The sequence below is a fragment of the Schistocerca gregaria genome, chromosome X (genome assembly GCF_023897955.1).
Source record: "Schistocerca gregaria isolate iqSchGreg1 chromosome X, iqSchGreg1.2, whole genome shotgun sequence".
NCBI classification, from domain to species: Eukaryota; Metazoa; Arthropoda; class Insecta; order Orthoptera; family Acrididae; genus Schistocerca; species Schistocerca gregaria.
In genome coordinates this window covers 333,173,113-333,188,507 of record NC_064931.1, presented here as the reverse complement: position 1 = coordinate 333,188,507, position 15,395 = coordinate 333,173,113, and the positions used below count along the sequence as shown (strand labels likewise).

Below are 15,395 nucleotides of genomic sequence, written 5' to 3'. Positions count from 1 at the left end.
TCCCTTCTTCCACAAGAGCGATAACGCGGTCACGGACAGTTTGTTGACGACGAGGCATGCATAAATTGACTGGAAGTAAAGCGAGGTGGTTCATGTATCTGACCTTGAATCGTATACTGTCAATGAATATTATGAAACGAATGTTGAGATGACAATAATAGCCGGCCGCGGTGGCCGTGCAGTTCTAGGCGCTGCAGTCCGGAACCGTGGGACTGCTACGGTCACAGGTTCGAATCCTGCCTCGGGCATGGATGTGTGTGATGTTCTTAGGTTAGTTAGGTTTAAGTAGTTCTAAGTTCTAGGGGACTGATGACCTAAGATGTTTAAGTCCCATAGTGCTCAGAGACTTAAACATAGTGCTCAGAGCCCCCCCCCCCCCCCCCCCCCCCATGAACCATGGACCTTGCAGTTGGTGGGGAGGCTTGCGTGCCTCAGCGATACAAATAGACGTACCGTAGGTGCAACTACAACGGAGGGGTATCTGTTGAGAGGCCAGACAAACGTGTGGTTCCTGAAGAGGGGCAGCAGCCTTTTCAGTAGTTGCAGGGGCAACAGTCTGGATGATTGACTGATGTGGCCTTGTAACATTAACCAAAACGGCCTTGCTGTGCTGGTATTGCGAACGGCTGAAAGCAAGGCGAAACTACAGACGTAATTTTTCCCGAGGACATGCAGCTTTACTGTATGATTAAATGATGATGGCATCCTCTTGGGTAAAATATTCCGGAGGTAAAATAGTCCCCCATTCGGATCTCCGGGCGGGGACTACTCAGGAGGATGTCGTTATCAGGAGAAAGAAAACTGGCGTTCTACGGATCGGAGCGTGGAATGTCAGATCCCTTAATCGGGCAGGTAGGTTAGAAAATTTAAAAAGGGAAATGGATAGGTTAAAGTTAGATATAGTGGGAATTAGTGAAGTTCGGTGGCAGGAGGAACAAGACTTCTGGTCAGGTGACTACAGGGTTACAAACACAAAATCAAATAGGGGTAATGCAGGAGTAGGTTTAATAATGAATAGGAAAATGGGAATGCGGGTAAGCTACTACAAACAGCATAGTGAACGCATTATTGTGGCCAAGATAGATACGAAGCCCACACCTACTACAGTAGTACAAGTTTATATGCCAACTAGCTCTGCAGATGACGAAGAAATTGAAGAAATGTATGATGAAATAAAAGAAATTATTCAGATAGTGAAGGGAGACGAAAATTAAATAGTCATGGGTGACTGGAATTCGAGTGTAGGAAAAGGGAGAGAAGGAAACATAGTAGGTGAATATGGATTGGGGCTAAGAAATGAAAGAGGAAGCCGCCTCGTAGAATCTTGCACAGAGCACAACTTAATCATAGCTAACACTTGGTTTAAGAATCATGAAAGAAGGTTGTATATATGGAAGAACCCTGGAGATACTAAAACGTATCAGACAGATTATATAATGGTAAGACAGAGATTTAGGAACCAGGTTTTAAGTTGTAAGATATTTCCAGGGGCAGATGTGGACTCTGACCACAATCTATTGGTTATGACCTGTAGATTAAAACTGAAGAAACTGCAAAAATGTGGGAAATTAAGGAGATGGGACCTGGATAAACTGAAAGAACCGGAGGTTGTACAGAGTTTCAGGGAGAGCATAAGGGAACAATTGACAGGAATAGGGGAAAGAAATACAGTAGAAGAAGAATGGGTAGCTCTGAGGGATGAAGTAGTGAAGGCAGCAGAGGATAAAGTAGGTAAAAAGACGAGGGCTGCTAGAAATCCTTGGGTAACAGAAGAAATATTGAATTTAATTGCTGAAAGCAGAAAATATAAAAATGCAGTAAATGAAGCAGGCAAAAAGGAATACAAACGTCTCAAAAATGAGATCGACAGGAAGTGCAAAATGGCTAAGCAGGGATGGCTAGAGGACAAATGTAAGGATGTAGAGGCTTATCTCACTAGGGGTAAGATAGATACTGCCTACAGGAAAATTAAAGAGATCTTTGGAGAGAAGAGAACCAGTTGTATGAATATCAAGAGCTCAGATGGCAACCCAGTTCTAAGCAAAGAAGGGAAGGCAGAAAGGTAGAAGGAGTATATAGAAGCTTTATACAAGGACGATGTACTTGAGGACAATATTATGGAAATGGAAGAGGATGTAGATGAAGACGAAATCGGAGATACGATACTGCGTGATGAGTTTGACAGAGCACTGAAAGATCTGAGTCGAAACAAGGCCCCCGGAGTAGACAACATTCCATTAGAACTACTGACGGCCTTGGGAGAACCAGTCATGACAAAACTCTACCATCTGGTGAGCAAGATGTATGAGACAGGCGAAATACCCTCAGACTTCAAGAAGAATATAATAATTCCAATCCCAAAGAAAGCAGGTGCTGACAGATGTGAAAATTACCGAACTATCAGTTTAATAAGTCACAGCTGCAAAATACTAACGCGAATTCTTTACAAACGAATGGAAAAACTGGTAGATGCGGACCTCGTGGAGGATCAGTTTGGATTCCGTAAAATGTTGGAACACGTGAGGCAATACTGACCCTACGACTTATCTTAGAAGAAAGATTAAGGAAGGGCAAACCTACGTTTCTAGCATTTGTAGACTTAGATAAAGCTTTTGATAATGTTGACTGGAATACTCTTTTTCAAATTCTAAAGGTGGCAGGGGTAAAATACAGGGAGCGAAAGGCTATTTACAATTTGTACAGAAACCAGATGGCGGTCATAAGAGTCGAGGGGCATGAAAGGGAAGCAGTGGTTGGGAAAGGAGTGAGACAGGGTTGTAGCCTCTCCACGATGTTATTCAATCTGTATATTGAGCAAGCAGTAAAGGAAACAAAAGAAAAATTTGGAATAGGTATTAAAATTCATGGAGAAGAAATAAAAACTTTGAGGTTCGCCGATGACATTGTAATTCTGTCAGAGACGGCAAAGGACTTGGAAGAGCAGTTGAACGGAATGGACAGTGTCTTGAAAGGAGGATATCAGATGAACATCAACAAAAGCAAAACGAGGATAATGGAATGTAGTCAAATTAAATCGGGTGATGCTGAGGGAATTAGATTACGAAATGAGACACTTAAAGTAGTAAAGAAGATTTGCTATTTAGGAAGTAAAATAACTGATGATGGTCGAAGTAGAGAGGATATAAAATGTAGACTGGCAATGGCAAGGAAAGCGTTTCTGAAGAAGAGAAATTTGTTAACATCGAATATAGATTTATGTATCAGGAAGTCGTTTCTGAAAGTATTTGTTTGGAGTGTAGCCATGTATGGAAGTGAGACATGGACGATAACTAGTTCGGACAAGAATAGAATAGAAGCTTTCGAAATGTGGTGCTACAGAAGAATACTGAAGATAAGGTGCATAGATCACGTAACTAATGAGGAGGTATTGAATAGGATTGGGGAGAATAGAATTTTGTCTCACAACTTGGCTAGAAGAAGGGATCGGTTGGTAGGACATGTTTTGAGGCATCAAGGGATCACAAATTTAGCATTGGAGGGCAGCGTGGAGGGTGAAAATCGTAGAGGGAGACCGAGAGATGAGTACACTAAGCAGATTCAGAAGGATGTAGGTTGCAGTAGGTACTGGGAGATGAAGAAGCTTGCACAGGATAGAGTAGCATGGAGAGCTGCATCAAACCAGTCTCAGGACTGAAGACAACAACAACAACAACAACAACAGTGCTCAGAGCCATTTGAACCATGAAAATTATAACTCGCCGCGTTCGATTGTGAGTCAGTGCTGCACAATACTACCACCACATGCGCGGATGATGTCTGACATGGTAAGTCACTCCAGAAAGACGTTTCTCTGCGATAAAGGCGAAGCTACAAGGACGTTAAGCAATTTACTGTCTCTGCATGTTTTCGTGCAGGGTTTAAGACTTTAGGCCTTAGTTCTCGAAAAAGGCCGAGGTTAATCGTCATCAAGTTTGTCCGCTTTAGTGCGTTCGTATGTGGAGCTGGAGCAGCGGTTACTTATTGACTTATTGACCGCTCTCAAGCTTTTCTATTTTCGCGTGGATAATTAAAAGTATTTAATAAACTCGGAGAAAACTTTGCGCAGAAGTTATAAGAATAATATAATAATATAGCATGTGAGGTACATTGAGTCATAATGCATATGGTTTTGTATTATCACTCAGGCAGTCTCATACCATTAACTAATTACACACAGACATATTGTCAGGAACATGATCCAATTTTATATGAGGCAAAGTAAATGAGCGTGCACAGACCTGTCTTCCATTGAAGAAGCATGGTTTCTAGAACGAATTTTCACTCCTGAGTGGGTGTGGGCTGAATTGAAAACACGTGGAAGATTAAAACTGTGTGCCGGACCGGGACTGGAGCCTGAGACTTTTGACCTTCACGACTGTACTATTTAAGCACGAATCACGAGCTGCTCTCACAGCTCCACTTCTGCCAGTACCTATTTTTCTACCTTCCAAATATTACACAAGTTCTTCAGCATATCTTGCGGTATTGGTTATCCTGGAAGAAAGGATATTGCGGAGTCATGGAGTGCTAGTCCGCAGAGAAAAAGATGCAACTGGTGTAGCATGCGCTATGAACAGGAGAGTAGGTGAGACAGTGAGCTACTCTCAGTAATTCAGTGGAAGGATTATTCTCATCAGAATCGATAGTGAACCAACGCCAACAACAGTTGTTTTGGTATACTTGCCGATGTCATAAGAAGATGATCAAGGGATGGAGAGAATACAAATTAACGGGTAACTCGGTATGTAAAGGAAGATGATACTCCAATAATCGTGAGGGATTGAAACGCTGTCGTAGGGGAAGGTATTAAAAATGGTATTACGAGTGAATGTAGGCACCGTGGTGGGGATCTGAAAGGAGGAAGACAAATAGATCTCTGCAGTAAACTTCAGTAGGTAATAGTGAATACACCGTTCAACAAGCACAAGAGGAGGAGGACTACTTGAAACAGGCAGGAGGCATTAGAAATTACCAGCTGGGATACATCATAGAGAGAGACAGAATACGAAACAAGACATTGGATTTTAAGGTACCACAATCCACAAGAAGTTCGTATAGACTCAGGTCACAATTTAGAAATGATAAGGAGTAGACTGAAGTTTAAGGGGATCGTCAGGAAGAATCAGCGTGGAAAGAAGTGGGATCTTGAATGATCATATACGTTTGAAGTTCTCTAAGGCTGTAGATACTGCGATAATGAATGCCACAGAAGGCAGGCAAGAAGGAGAATGGGCATCTCTAAAAAACGGCCCACATAGGTTTTGGACAGACAAACATAAAAATTTTCTGGATAGAGGAACAGGGTTCCAGAGACTGGAGTTCGACCCAGTAAAATTCTTTTTTCCTTAACCTTAGTGAGAGAGGCCAGCTGCAGGCCTTAGGCATCGGGTGGTCGAGTAGCGGATATGTGGGAGGTTTCCCCGAGTTCTGCCGAGGACGGTGTAGAAGGATGCTACAGGTAAAGTTGATCCCAGGCCGCGGTACCACAAAGCTCCTTTTCAAAGCTGTGCAAACTAAGATCCTTGGAGGGGAGGGGGGGGGAGGTCTCCAGAAATACCCGTGGACTTTCCTAGAAGCATTTGCAGATAATGAGCCAACGCCATTTTGCCATGCACAGCTTGGGAAACGATCTGCGTCAGAGCCCCGTCCAGTGCCAACTTCTAGCCGTTTTACAGCAATAAAATAAGCACTAGTTGAACTTAAACGTAACTAACCTAAGGACATCACACACATCCATGTCGAGGCTGGATTCGAACCTGCGACCGTAGCAGTCGCGTGGTTCCGGACTGAAGCACCTAGAACCGCTCGCCCACAGTGGCCGGCCGCGGAAATAGCGATTAAACTTCTTTTTCCGCAAAAGATATTGACATCGAATGCTGAAAACAGTCTTACGTGAAAGTGAAAAGTGAAGCTGAAGATTAGGTTTGTAGGTAAAGTAACTAATGAAGAGTCATACGAGACGTGAAAGAACAATAAATTTGGTGATGGAGGAAAGCGAAAGAAGCAAAAATTGTCGATAGAGACGCCAAGGCCTACACCAGTTAGCAGGTCCAAATGGATGTAGGGTGCCGTAATTATGCAGTAAAAATTGTAGAGAGAGAGACCAAGGTCTACGCCAGTAAGCAGGTCCAAATGGCTGTAGGGTGCCGTAGTCATGCAGATATGAAGAGACTTGTACAAGATTGCTGCATCAAACCAGTCCATGAACTGCTGACGACAACTCTCGAATAGTGTCCCAAAACTTTAGGAATAAAGTTATATAAACTCTAGAATATCCTGAAGTGCGCAGTTTTGAGATAGAGAATCATCGGTCATCAATGAATATTTCAGCAGAACAAGGTCTCGAGTGAGCAATGCGCGTTTGTAAACTGATTAAGTGTCATAATAAACAGCTGCCTCCTACGTCGATGATGCTGACGCTGCCTTAGACAGTAAAAAACGGTCGTCTTTGATGTATCCACGGTGTAGATTAGCACTCATTACATTTGACGACTGGTTGTTGAAGACGGAGCATTATTCGTTAAAGCAACAGCTGCACTGGCAGTAGTCGGGCAGTACTATACTTCAAATCTTCCGCTTGCAATAATGTTTATCAACATTCGATGATGATATGAACTAACCCTACTGACGAATCGAAAAGAAAAAAAAAATGTTAGAGAAATGTAATGGTAAAACTGGATGGCAACATCAAAGTAATTCAGCAAGAGTATAATATTTAAGAGGTCAGAATCAGACATTAAAATAATTTGTCTCAGTAACTTAAAAAAAAGATTTAGATATATTTCTATTACAGAGATGCTAGCTATAGACAGAATGAAAAGCACTATATTGTAATTCTATGTTTTGTGAATTCATTACGCAAAAATAGCATGAAAATAATCATAAAACAACATTTAACATGCGGTTGTCATCTGCAGCACCTTTACTGCACAACGGTACGTCGACAATACTCAATGACCCGTTCTGTTGACCTTCATGGCTAGCCATCCTGGAATTACATTTCAGCAAGATAATGTTCGCTCGGTCACGGCGAGAGTTTCTACAGTTTGTCTTCGTGCTCTCCAAACTCTATCTTGGCCAGCAAGGTCGCTGGATCTTTCCCCACTTGAGAGCGTTTGGAGTATTATGGGCAGGACCTTCCCATCCGATTGCTACTTTGACGATCTAACACGCCACTCGGGCAGATTTTGGCACGATATCGCGCAAACGGACATCTAAAAACTCTGTCAATGTATTCACCCCGCCGAATAACTGCCTGCAAAAGAGCCACAGGTGGACCAATGCGTTATTGACTAGTTGAAATTATGAAGCTCTTTCTTTTGAATATATCATCCAATTCATCTGTTCATCTGTAATAGTAATCATTTATTTGTATGTGTACATCACATCTATCGATTTAGGTTAATTTCTTCGTGGTATTTTTTTTCTTTTTTGTAAGAAAATAATGTAGTACCGTTTGCGGTTCCTCTGTCGCACTGCCACCACGCTTGGTGTTTGGATGAAAAGACCGTGGCTCAACGATCAACGATGAGTCAGCACTCAAACAGCTGGCTCTAATTTTAAGGGTAGAGAATGAAATTTGCGTGTGATAAACCAGATCGACGAGAGCTAAGAAAGTCTTGTTGCCTTCGTAATGAAGCAGCTCTATGCACACTGTGCGAATTGCTGGACCATCGATTTGGATTTCGGTGGGACTTCTCTGTGTCTGCTACTAGAAATACTCCTGCCGCGTGGTAGATGACTTCGCTTGCATCTGCACTTCTCTCTCTGTGCTTCGATAATGGACTCTAACTCTATACCCTCAGCGGGCGGTGGTTGTGTAAAGACTCGTACATCATCTGTGAACTCATCCGAGAGTGCTTGCACTACGTCTCGCTGTTGTTATCGCAGAAGCAGCCTTACACTTACAGCTGTTAAGTCGTACTGTGTATGTGTGTGTGTGTGTGTGTGTGTGTGTGTGTGTGTGTGTGTGTGTTTTATTGAAATAAAAGTGGTGATTTGACGACTACTTCTCTGTGAAAATAAATATTAAATTTTTATCCATACATCAACGTCTCCAATCAAGTGATAAATGATTCCGGAGGTGTTATCAAGCAGAAATTAATCATAAGGCGCACTGACAGCTGTTCTCACACTGACGATAATGACGAATTCTGTCGGTGGCTGTAATTGTAATATGCGATGAGGTCAAGCAGAATATTATGACGGCAATACGTAGGAGACAGGGTTCACAATAATACATCGCAGTTGAAAAGTCTAATAAAGAACCATTCACCTGATATTTTATTCCTTCTACAGTTTCCTTTAAAACAATGAATTTGCCAGTCCGTGCCAACGAACCGATCATGCAGGTGGCATCCCCTGTGTTTAGGAGTTGCCTCGAGATAAATGTTAGAAAAGAAATGGAACGGATGGAGTATATTTGGCGGTCACGTGAGCACTGAAGGCTTACTGCTCTCCCCGTAGCTTCATTTCACGTCCGAAACATCAAAGTGACAAACTCTGGCAATGAGTGAAATTATTGTTAGGTGCACAGAAACGTCTGGGTGGGAAGATTAGAATAACCGAACTGCTCAAATAATTGCGATAACGGATGAAGTTCAGTTAACAATATAAAGAGGCATGCTAAATCACAATTCAGATGTGAATCCAGCAGTATTCAGTATATGCGGGTCATAGTGAACAACACAAGGAGTCGGAAGCATTCAGGAAAGGAGGATATGAAGGAAAATTGTTGGACCCCAGAGGACGACAGTTGGCACGTAAAGGAAAACGAAAAATGATGACTTTTCAGACATACTAAAAATGTTATAGTTACAACAGGAAAATCATGGTCGAAATTTACAAGACATTTTGCAAGAATGTACGAAAACAGGTTGGTCGAAAAGATTTTTCAGTAAAGAGTAAAAAATGTAAATGTCGTGTGACTAGGACCTCCCGTCGGGTAGACCGTTCGCCAGGTGCAAGTCTTTCGATTTAAAGCCACTTCGGCGATCTGCGCGTCGATGGGGATGAAATGATGTTGATTAGGACAACTCAACACCCAGTCCCTGAGCGGAGAAAATCTCCGACGCAGCCGAGAATTGAACCCGAGCACTTAAGATTGACATTCTGTCTCGCTGATCACTCTTTTTTTTTTCAGTATAGTTCGTTGCGTTTGGACTGTGCGGACGTTCAAATTGACCGTTGATTCCTTTACTCAGTTTTTTTTTATTACAGAGGACAATCGGCCCTCTGACCGAATACACTGAGCTACCGTGCCGGCACCACCCAGCTACCGGAGGCAGACCAGTAAACAGTAATATTAATAGCAGGCGCAAAGAGGGTAAAAGTGGTTCAGAAACAAATTTATCCCGAGCGGACCAAATAAAAAAATCAACCATAGATACAGTGTTGAGCCTTGTAAACAGTCCACCATAAAACCGATTCAATGATACATAGCTCGTCCTCCACTGGCCACACTAATACCCAGTGTATCATTTATAACACCAAAGAAACGTGTTGTCAGTATCAAACCCATTGTGTGGTGAGGTATACCTTCCTTCAGATTTTTCGATTCTTTGGCGGGTTCTGAGCTACGAGTTTAAATACCTACAATATTACGTATTTTCATTAAGTGTTTCGCAATTATAGTTTTCAGCATTTTCCTCAGCGGGCAGAATGTAGCTAACGGTACCGTTTTTCTTCTACCTGGTACCCTGTGTTAAGAAAACGCAAATAAACACCACTTTTGATACAAATATTTCATTATCGGTGCTAAATTGTATCCAAAAATACTTTCAGAGTAATTCTCTTTACACTTAAAGGTGGAAACCATGCAGCAATACTTGGGGTTTAGAAAACACGTTTTCAAAAAGCGCTTACTGAGACCACAGGAAGCACATGCCTAGGCAGCTGAACGAATCTTTAATAAATAAACGACATATCAATGGAGACTGCAGTGATACAGTGGCCATGGAGATGAAACTTACGTCATTTCTGCGACTTTTAACACAGATTACATTGGCTTCATCGACACACCAGAAGGCGAAACATGACCACTGTAACACGACTTCAAACATAAAATCAACTACTTTTACTGTGCACCAAGTTACAGTGATGGATTTATTGGTCTAAGCAATGCATTTGACATGCAGACGTAAAATATGAAAGAGTACCTCTTCGTCTGCGGGGCCGAGGTTCTGTTGCACAGTATTGGACACTTCTTTGGGCAAGAAGGCGATCTGTACCGGGGGAATACAAAAATACGTATCAGGAATTCGCTCTCGCATATTCAGTATATCTGACACTAAGTACAGTGTGGTACATACAATGTGCAACAGCTACTGACATTGAAATAGTGCTATTAGGTCTGGTTAAAAAACATAAAATGCCCTATAGAATATTTCGTATGCAGTAGTAGAGAACGTGTTGATAGAGAAAGCCCTTAAATTGAAGTCATAATTTGGAGACTTCTGCACAAGTGAAAGTCTATTATAACAAACGATAGTATCATCTGGATTGTCTACGAGTTACTGACCCATAAAACGCAGAACTTCCCATTGATTGATGGGTTACCTTTCTCCTCCACATAGATGTTCTTATAAATCTACATAAGGCAGTTTCCTGGCACCACGTGTATGCCTAATCGAATTACAATAGGTTTAATGATACTCAATTTGCTGTTAATATAAGTGTGTGAGTTCACTACTGCGCAGTGATTTATCTTAATCAGGTGTTATTTCAATAGAGAAAGTAAATGATAAGATGTCATAACTCTCCCTGTCCGTTTTCGAAACTGTCCAAATTTTCGAAACAGCCCAACACGAGTTTCACCCCTTTTAGTGTGTCGTGTGTGTTCTTGTTTATGTGTATGTGTGTGTGTGTCTCAGAGAGAGAGAGACAGAAATTATCACAAATGTGACGGTTGCCTGTGTAATATCAGTCACAATAAAAGAATGGTGGGGAAGACGTAGCGTATCAGGTTTCAAAAGCTTGGAGTAATAAGAGTATGTCTCTGAAATTGTAAACGTAATGCAGCAGAAAACTTGTAGTGTTAAAATAATAGCCCCAATGATCATGCAGCACAATTATGTATGTAATTTTTACCTTACTGCGAGAACATACGTACGAAAATTACGACTTTACTTGCCAGTTTATAATCCCATTTGTAGGAGAAATATTATTACGTTTATAAGTAAGTGAAAGAAAACTGTAGATGGTTGATGAACGCAGCTATAAATGAGAGTTGATTGGAATGTAAGTACAGCACAGACAAAAGATACAACAAAGGGAAGCACGAACAATTTTGCAACGACCTAATTTACTGATGAGAATAGTTAGTTTTACTGAAGCTGCAGGAACGTAGAAAAATTAGAGATTAATTTATAAAATCTTTTGAAAGAAGTTAAAGCTGGAACTGCTCGTATAGTGTAATGAACAGCGCGCTGTTTTGTGAGACAGGGAGGTGAACAAGACCCGAATCAATGAACGCGACGGATTAACAACCGATGGTGATTAACATCGGCCTCTCTGAGTGTGACCTATAGGCGGTTTGCCGCGCTCGTATGGGCAAATGCTTGGCTGGTCTCTAAATTCCGCTTCAGAGAATATGATACAAAAGCATTTAAAATACGATAAAACACAGAACAAAGTTTACACGATTCACGGTCAGATGGCACACGCCATCTTTCGTTAGGTTACCTTGACGACTGTGGTGTTAGAAACGGCACCCGGCCAAACAGTTAAATAACAAAATTTTAAAACATTGAGAAAGACCGAAAGAGCTGCCGCCGTACTAGACGGGATTAACGTCAGGGAAAAGAAGAGAGGAGAGGACTGTTTCTAAGGACGAACAGGAACACCAATTCCAGGATGTCAATGTAATTCAAAAATGTGCAAGAGGAATGTCAGATATGGGTCGAAGAAATTGTTATTTTTTGTTTTAAACAGCGAAATCGTATATTATGCAGAGCTTATGACAGCATTATTCATTTATTCACATCTGTGATCATGAACGGATCTGTTTAAAAAGTACAGACACTCAGAAAGTTGTGATTCTTCAGTTCCTCCCGGCGTATTTCTTGCTCGAACAGTTCACGGGTGTACTGACGGTCCATAGTGGATACTATGGACCGGTAGTACACCCATGGACTGTTCGAACTCAGAAAGTTGACTATCATTATCAATAATAATAACATTAATAATTATTGTTGGATATTGATGTTAAACAGGATGAGACTTCGTCTCTTGCTACAACATTAGGAGAGAATGTTACTTGGAACATGCGTGCGATGCGTTTTCTGGACACTGAACAAATCCTGTCTAGGAATCAACTTAGTTTCCGCAAACACCATTGGTGTGAAACGCTCTTGCTCTGTTCAGTCAATACATTCAGAATCAATGGATAGCGCCGCTCCGGTTGAGCATTTCTTGATTTCCGTGAAACTTTCGATACAGTTCCATAACAACACTCAATAAACTAAGTACGCGCATTTGGAACATCCGAACAGACCGTCATCATCATCAGTTTTCTGCTATATTAGCAGGTCCTTTGCCTCTCCATTTTCTGCGGTACATTGCTTCCTTCTTAAGGCTGCTGTATCTCGTACCGTCCATCACGTCATCCAGTATCCGAACTCTCTTCCTTCCTCGCTTCCTTTTCCTTTCTACATAACCTTCTAAAACTGTTTTTATTAGTCCGTCACTCTTTCTTAATATATGTCCAATCCAATTTCTTTTTCTTCTTTTTATTACATCTAGTATATGTCTTTTCTCTCCCACTCTTCTCAGTACCTCTTCATTTTCTACTCTGTCCATCCAACTTATTCATTCCATCCTCTGCCATGTCCACATCTCAAAAGCCTCCAGCCTTTCTCTGTCTTTCTTCCTCAATGTCCATACAGAACACTCCATAAAAAAAACATTTTATGAGTATTTTCCTGAGTTCTCTGTCCAGACTGCCGCAGAAAATTCTCTTTTTCTTATAAAATGCCTCTTTTGCCATTGCTATCCTTGTTTTAATTTCTGTTCTGCGCTTCCAGTCGATGTCTATCCTGCTTCCGAGATACTTAAAATTTTGCTTCTGTTCTAATATTTCTCCATTCAGCATAATTTTTATTTCTTTGTTTCCTCCTAGTGCCAATACTTTTGTTTTCTTTGCTTTAACTTTCATTCCATAATTTTTTTTCCGTTAGCTTCAACGTTGTCCACTAAATCCTGTAATTCTTTTTCCCCTGTGGCTATAAGGACCATGTCATCAGCAAACCTGAAACACCCTACTCTTCTTCCTCCAATTTCTACTCCTTTGTCATCTAATGAGCATTGGTGAATCATATTTTCCAAGTAGAAGCTGAAAATGGTAGGTGATAGACAGCATCCTTGTCTTACTCCTTTTCCTAGTCAGATCCAGTTTGTACTTTCTCCTCTCACTATAACTGAGGCCTTTAGATTCAGATATATCAAGTCTTCTGGTTTTCCAGTCCACTCTCTTTACTCTCATTACAGTCTTCAGCTTGTCCCAAGCCACATTGTCAAATGCCATTTCTAGATCGATGAAGCACATATAGAGGTCTCTTTCTTTTTCAATGAACCTTTCTCCCAAGATTCGTAGGAGCCCTATTGCATCTCCGGTGCCCGTATTCCGTCTAAAGCCGAACTACTCCTCGCCGAGATTCTCCTCCATTACTTTTTCAAGTCTCTTATTAATTATTCTTAACATCACATTGGCTGCGTTTGAAATGAGGCTGATTGTCCTGTGCTCACTGCATTTCCTGGTTCCTTGTCTTTCGGTAATGGAAACATTACTGTTGTCAGAAAGTCCTCAGGCTATTCACCACTGTCATATATTTTATTACATAACCTCAATATTTCTCTTATTCCATCTTGGTTCAAACATTTTAATATTTATCCCGGTATCGTATCTGTACCTACTGCTTTGCCATTTTTCATTGCAGTTATGGCAGACTTTACTTCTTCCATTATGACGGTTGGCCCTTTCTCGTCATCACTTACACTGTTGAATGATTCAAGTTCCAGAGTTTCTGGTTTGCGATCTGTGTCATATAGTTCTTTTAGATATTCTTCCCATCTCTGGAGGACATCGTCAAGAACTTTGTACACTACCTCTTCGTCTTTACTCAAAATTTCCATAGTAGCACTTCCTGCTCTGTTTTGATCCCATGTCATAGTTTTTAATCTGTTGTATAGTAAGTGGTATCTTCCCTTCCTGACCAGTTCTTCAATTGCATCACATTCCTCATTTACCCATTTTTTCCTAGCCTGCTCTGTTTCTCTCCTCGCAGTTCATTATTTAACCTTCGGTACATCTTTCTTGCATCTTCAGTGTACTTGTTTTTAAATTTTCTTCTGTTCTCCATCTTAGAAATCATTTCTTGTGTGACCCATGGTTTTTTTGCCGTTTTCCCTTTTACGTATCTTATATTTTGCTGTCCTGTTTTAATGATTCCTTCTTTCAGCATATTCCAGTACTCGTTGATATTATCAGGTGGTTCTTTGTCTCGTAATGTGTTTAGAAATGCAAGTGGTAGCATTTCTGTAATTTGTTCTTTGTTGGATCTTATCTTCTCTAGATCCCACTTCTTCACCATGGTCACCTTCTTCAGTTTTTTCATTCTTATTTCTATTTCTCCCATAAGTAAGTTGTGATCGCTATCAATATCTGCACCTGGTAGTGTGTGCACCTTCTTGATTCCATTCCTGTATATTTCTTCTACCAGTATAAAATCGATTTGATTTCTGTATTTATCCCCTGGTGATTTCCAAGTGTAGAGCCTCCTCTTGTGGTTCTTGAACCATGTGTTTGCCACTATTAGCTGCCTTTCCCTACAGAAGTCAATTAGCCATTCACCCCTATCATTTCTCTTTCCAAGACCATAACTGCCTACTATGTTTCCCTCTTTCACTTTTCCCACAATGGCGTTCCAGCCTCCCACTACTATTTTGCAGCATTTTTTATTTTCGTCCATTATTCTCTCTATTACATCGTGCGTTTCCTCTACAATTTGGCCATCGTGTTCTGAAGTTGGCGTGTACACCTGCACAAACAGTAAATCTTTTTGTGCTCCTTTCTGCGTTACACCAATAACCCGGTCATTTGCAATAGTCCAAACACTTAGATAGTTCCTTTGTCATTATCATTCCTACTCCTGCTCCATTCATTCTTTTTACTTCTCCTCCTGAGTAGTACAATATATGTTCATCCGACTGTAACTCTCCACATCCATTCCATCTTACCTCAGCAACTCCAACGAGGTCCATATGATTCTTTTCCATCTCTTTTTTAAGGTTTTCTAGTTTTCCTGCTTGTAGCAGATTTCTAATATTCGAGATACCAATTCTCGTCATGAGTTTTTGCCTCCTTTCAAGTTGTTCCCCCCCCCCCCCCCCCCCTGTAG

General features: G+C 41.1%; 1 protein-coding gene across 5 annotated transcripts in view; it reads right to left on the bottom strand.

Moving 5' to 3' along the window:
- Positions 1-15,395, bottom strand: part of LOC126299573 (glycine receptor subunit alpha-3) — a 386,589-nt gene that overhangs the window by 206,548 nt on the left and 164,646 nt on the right. For 3 of the 5 annotated variants that reach the window (XM_049991580.1, XM_049991577.1, XM_049991578.1), the window contains exon 3: positions 10,158-10,223. The exons of the other annotated variants lie outside the window; for them this stretch is intronic. In XM_049991580.1, the coding sequence (XP_049847537.1) occupies positions 10,158-10,223 (66 nt within the window). The remainder of the gene's footprint in view (positions 1-10,157; positions 10,224-15,395) is intronic. 5 annotated transcript variants of the gene reach the window in all.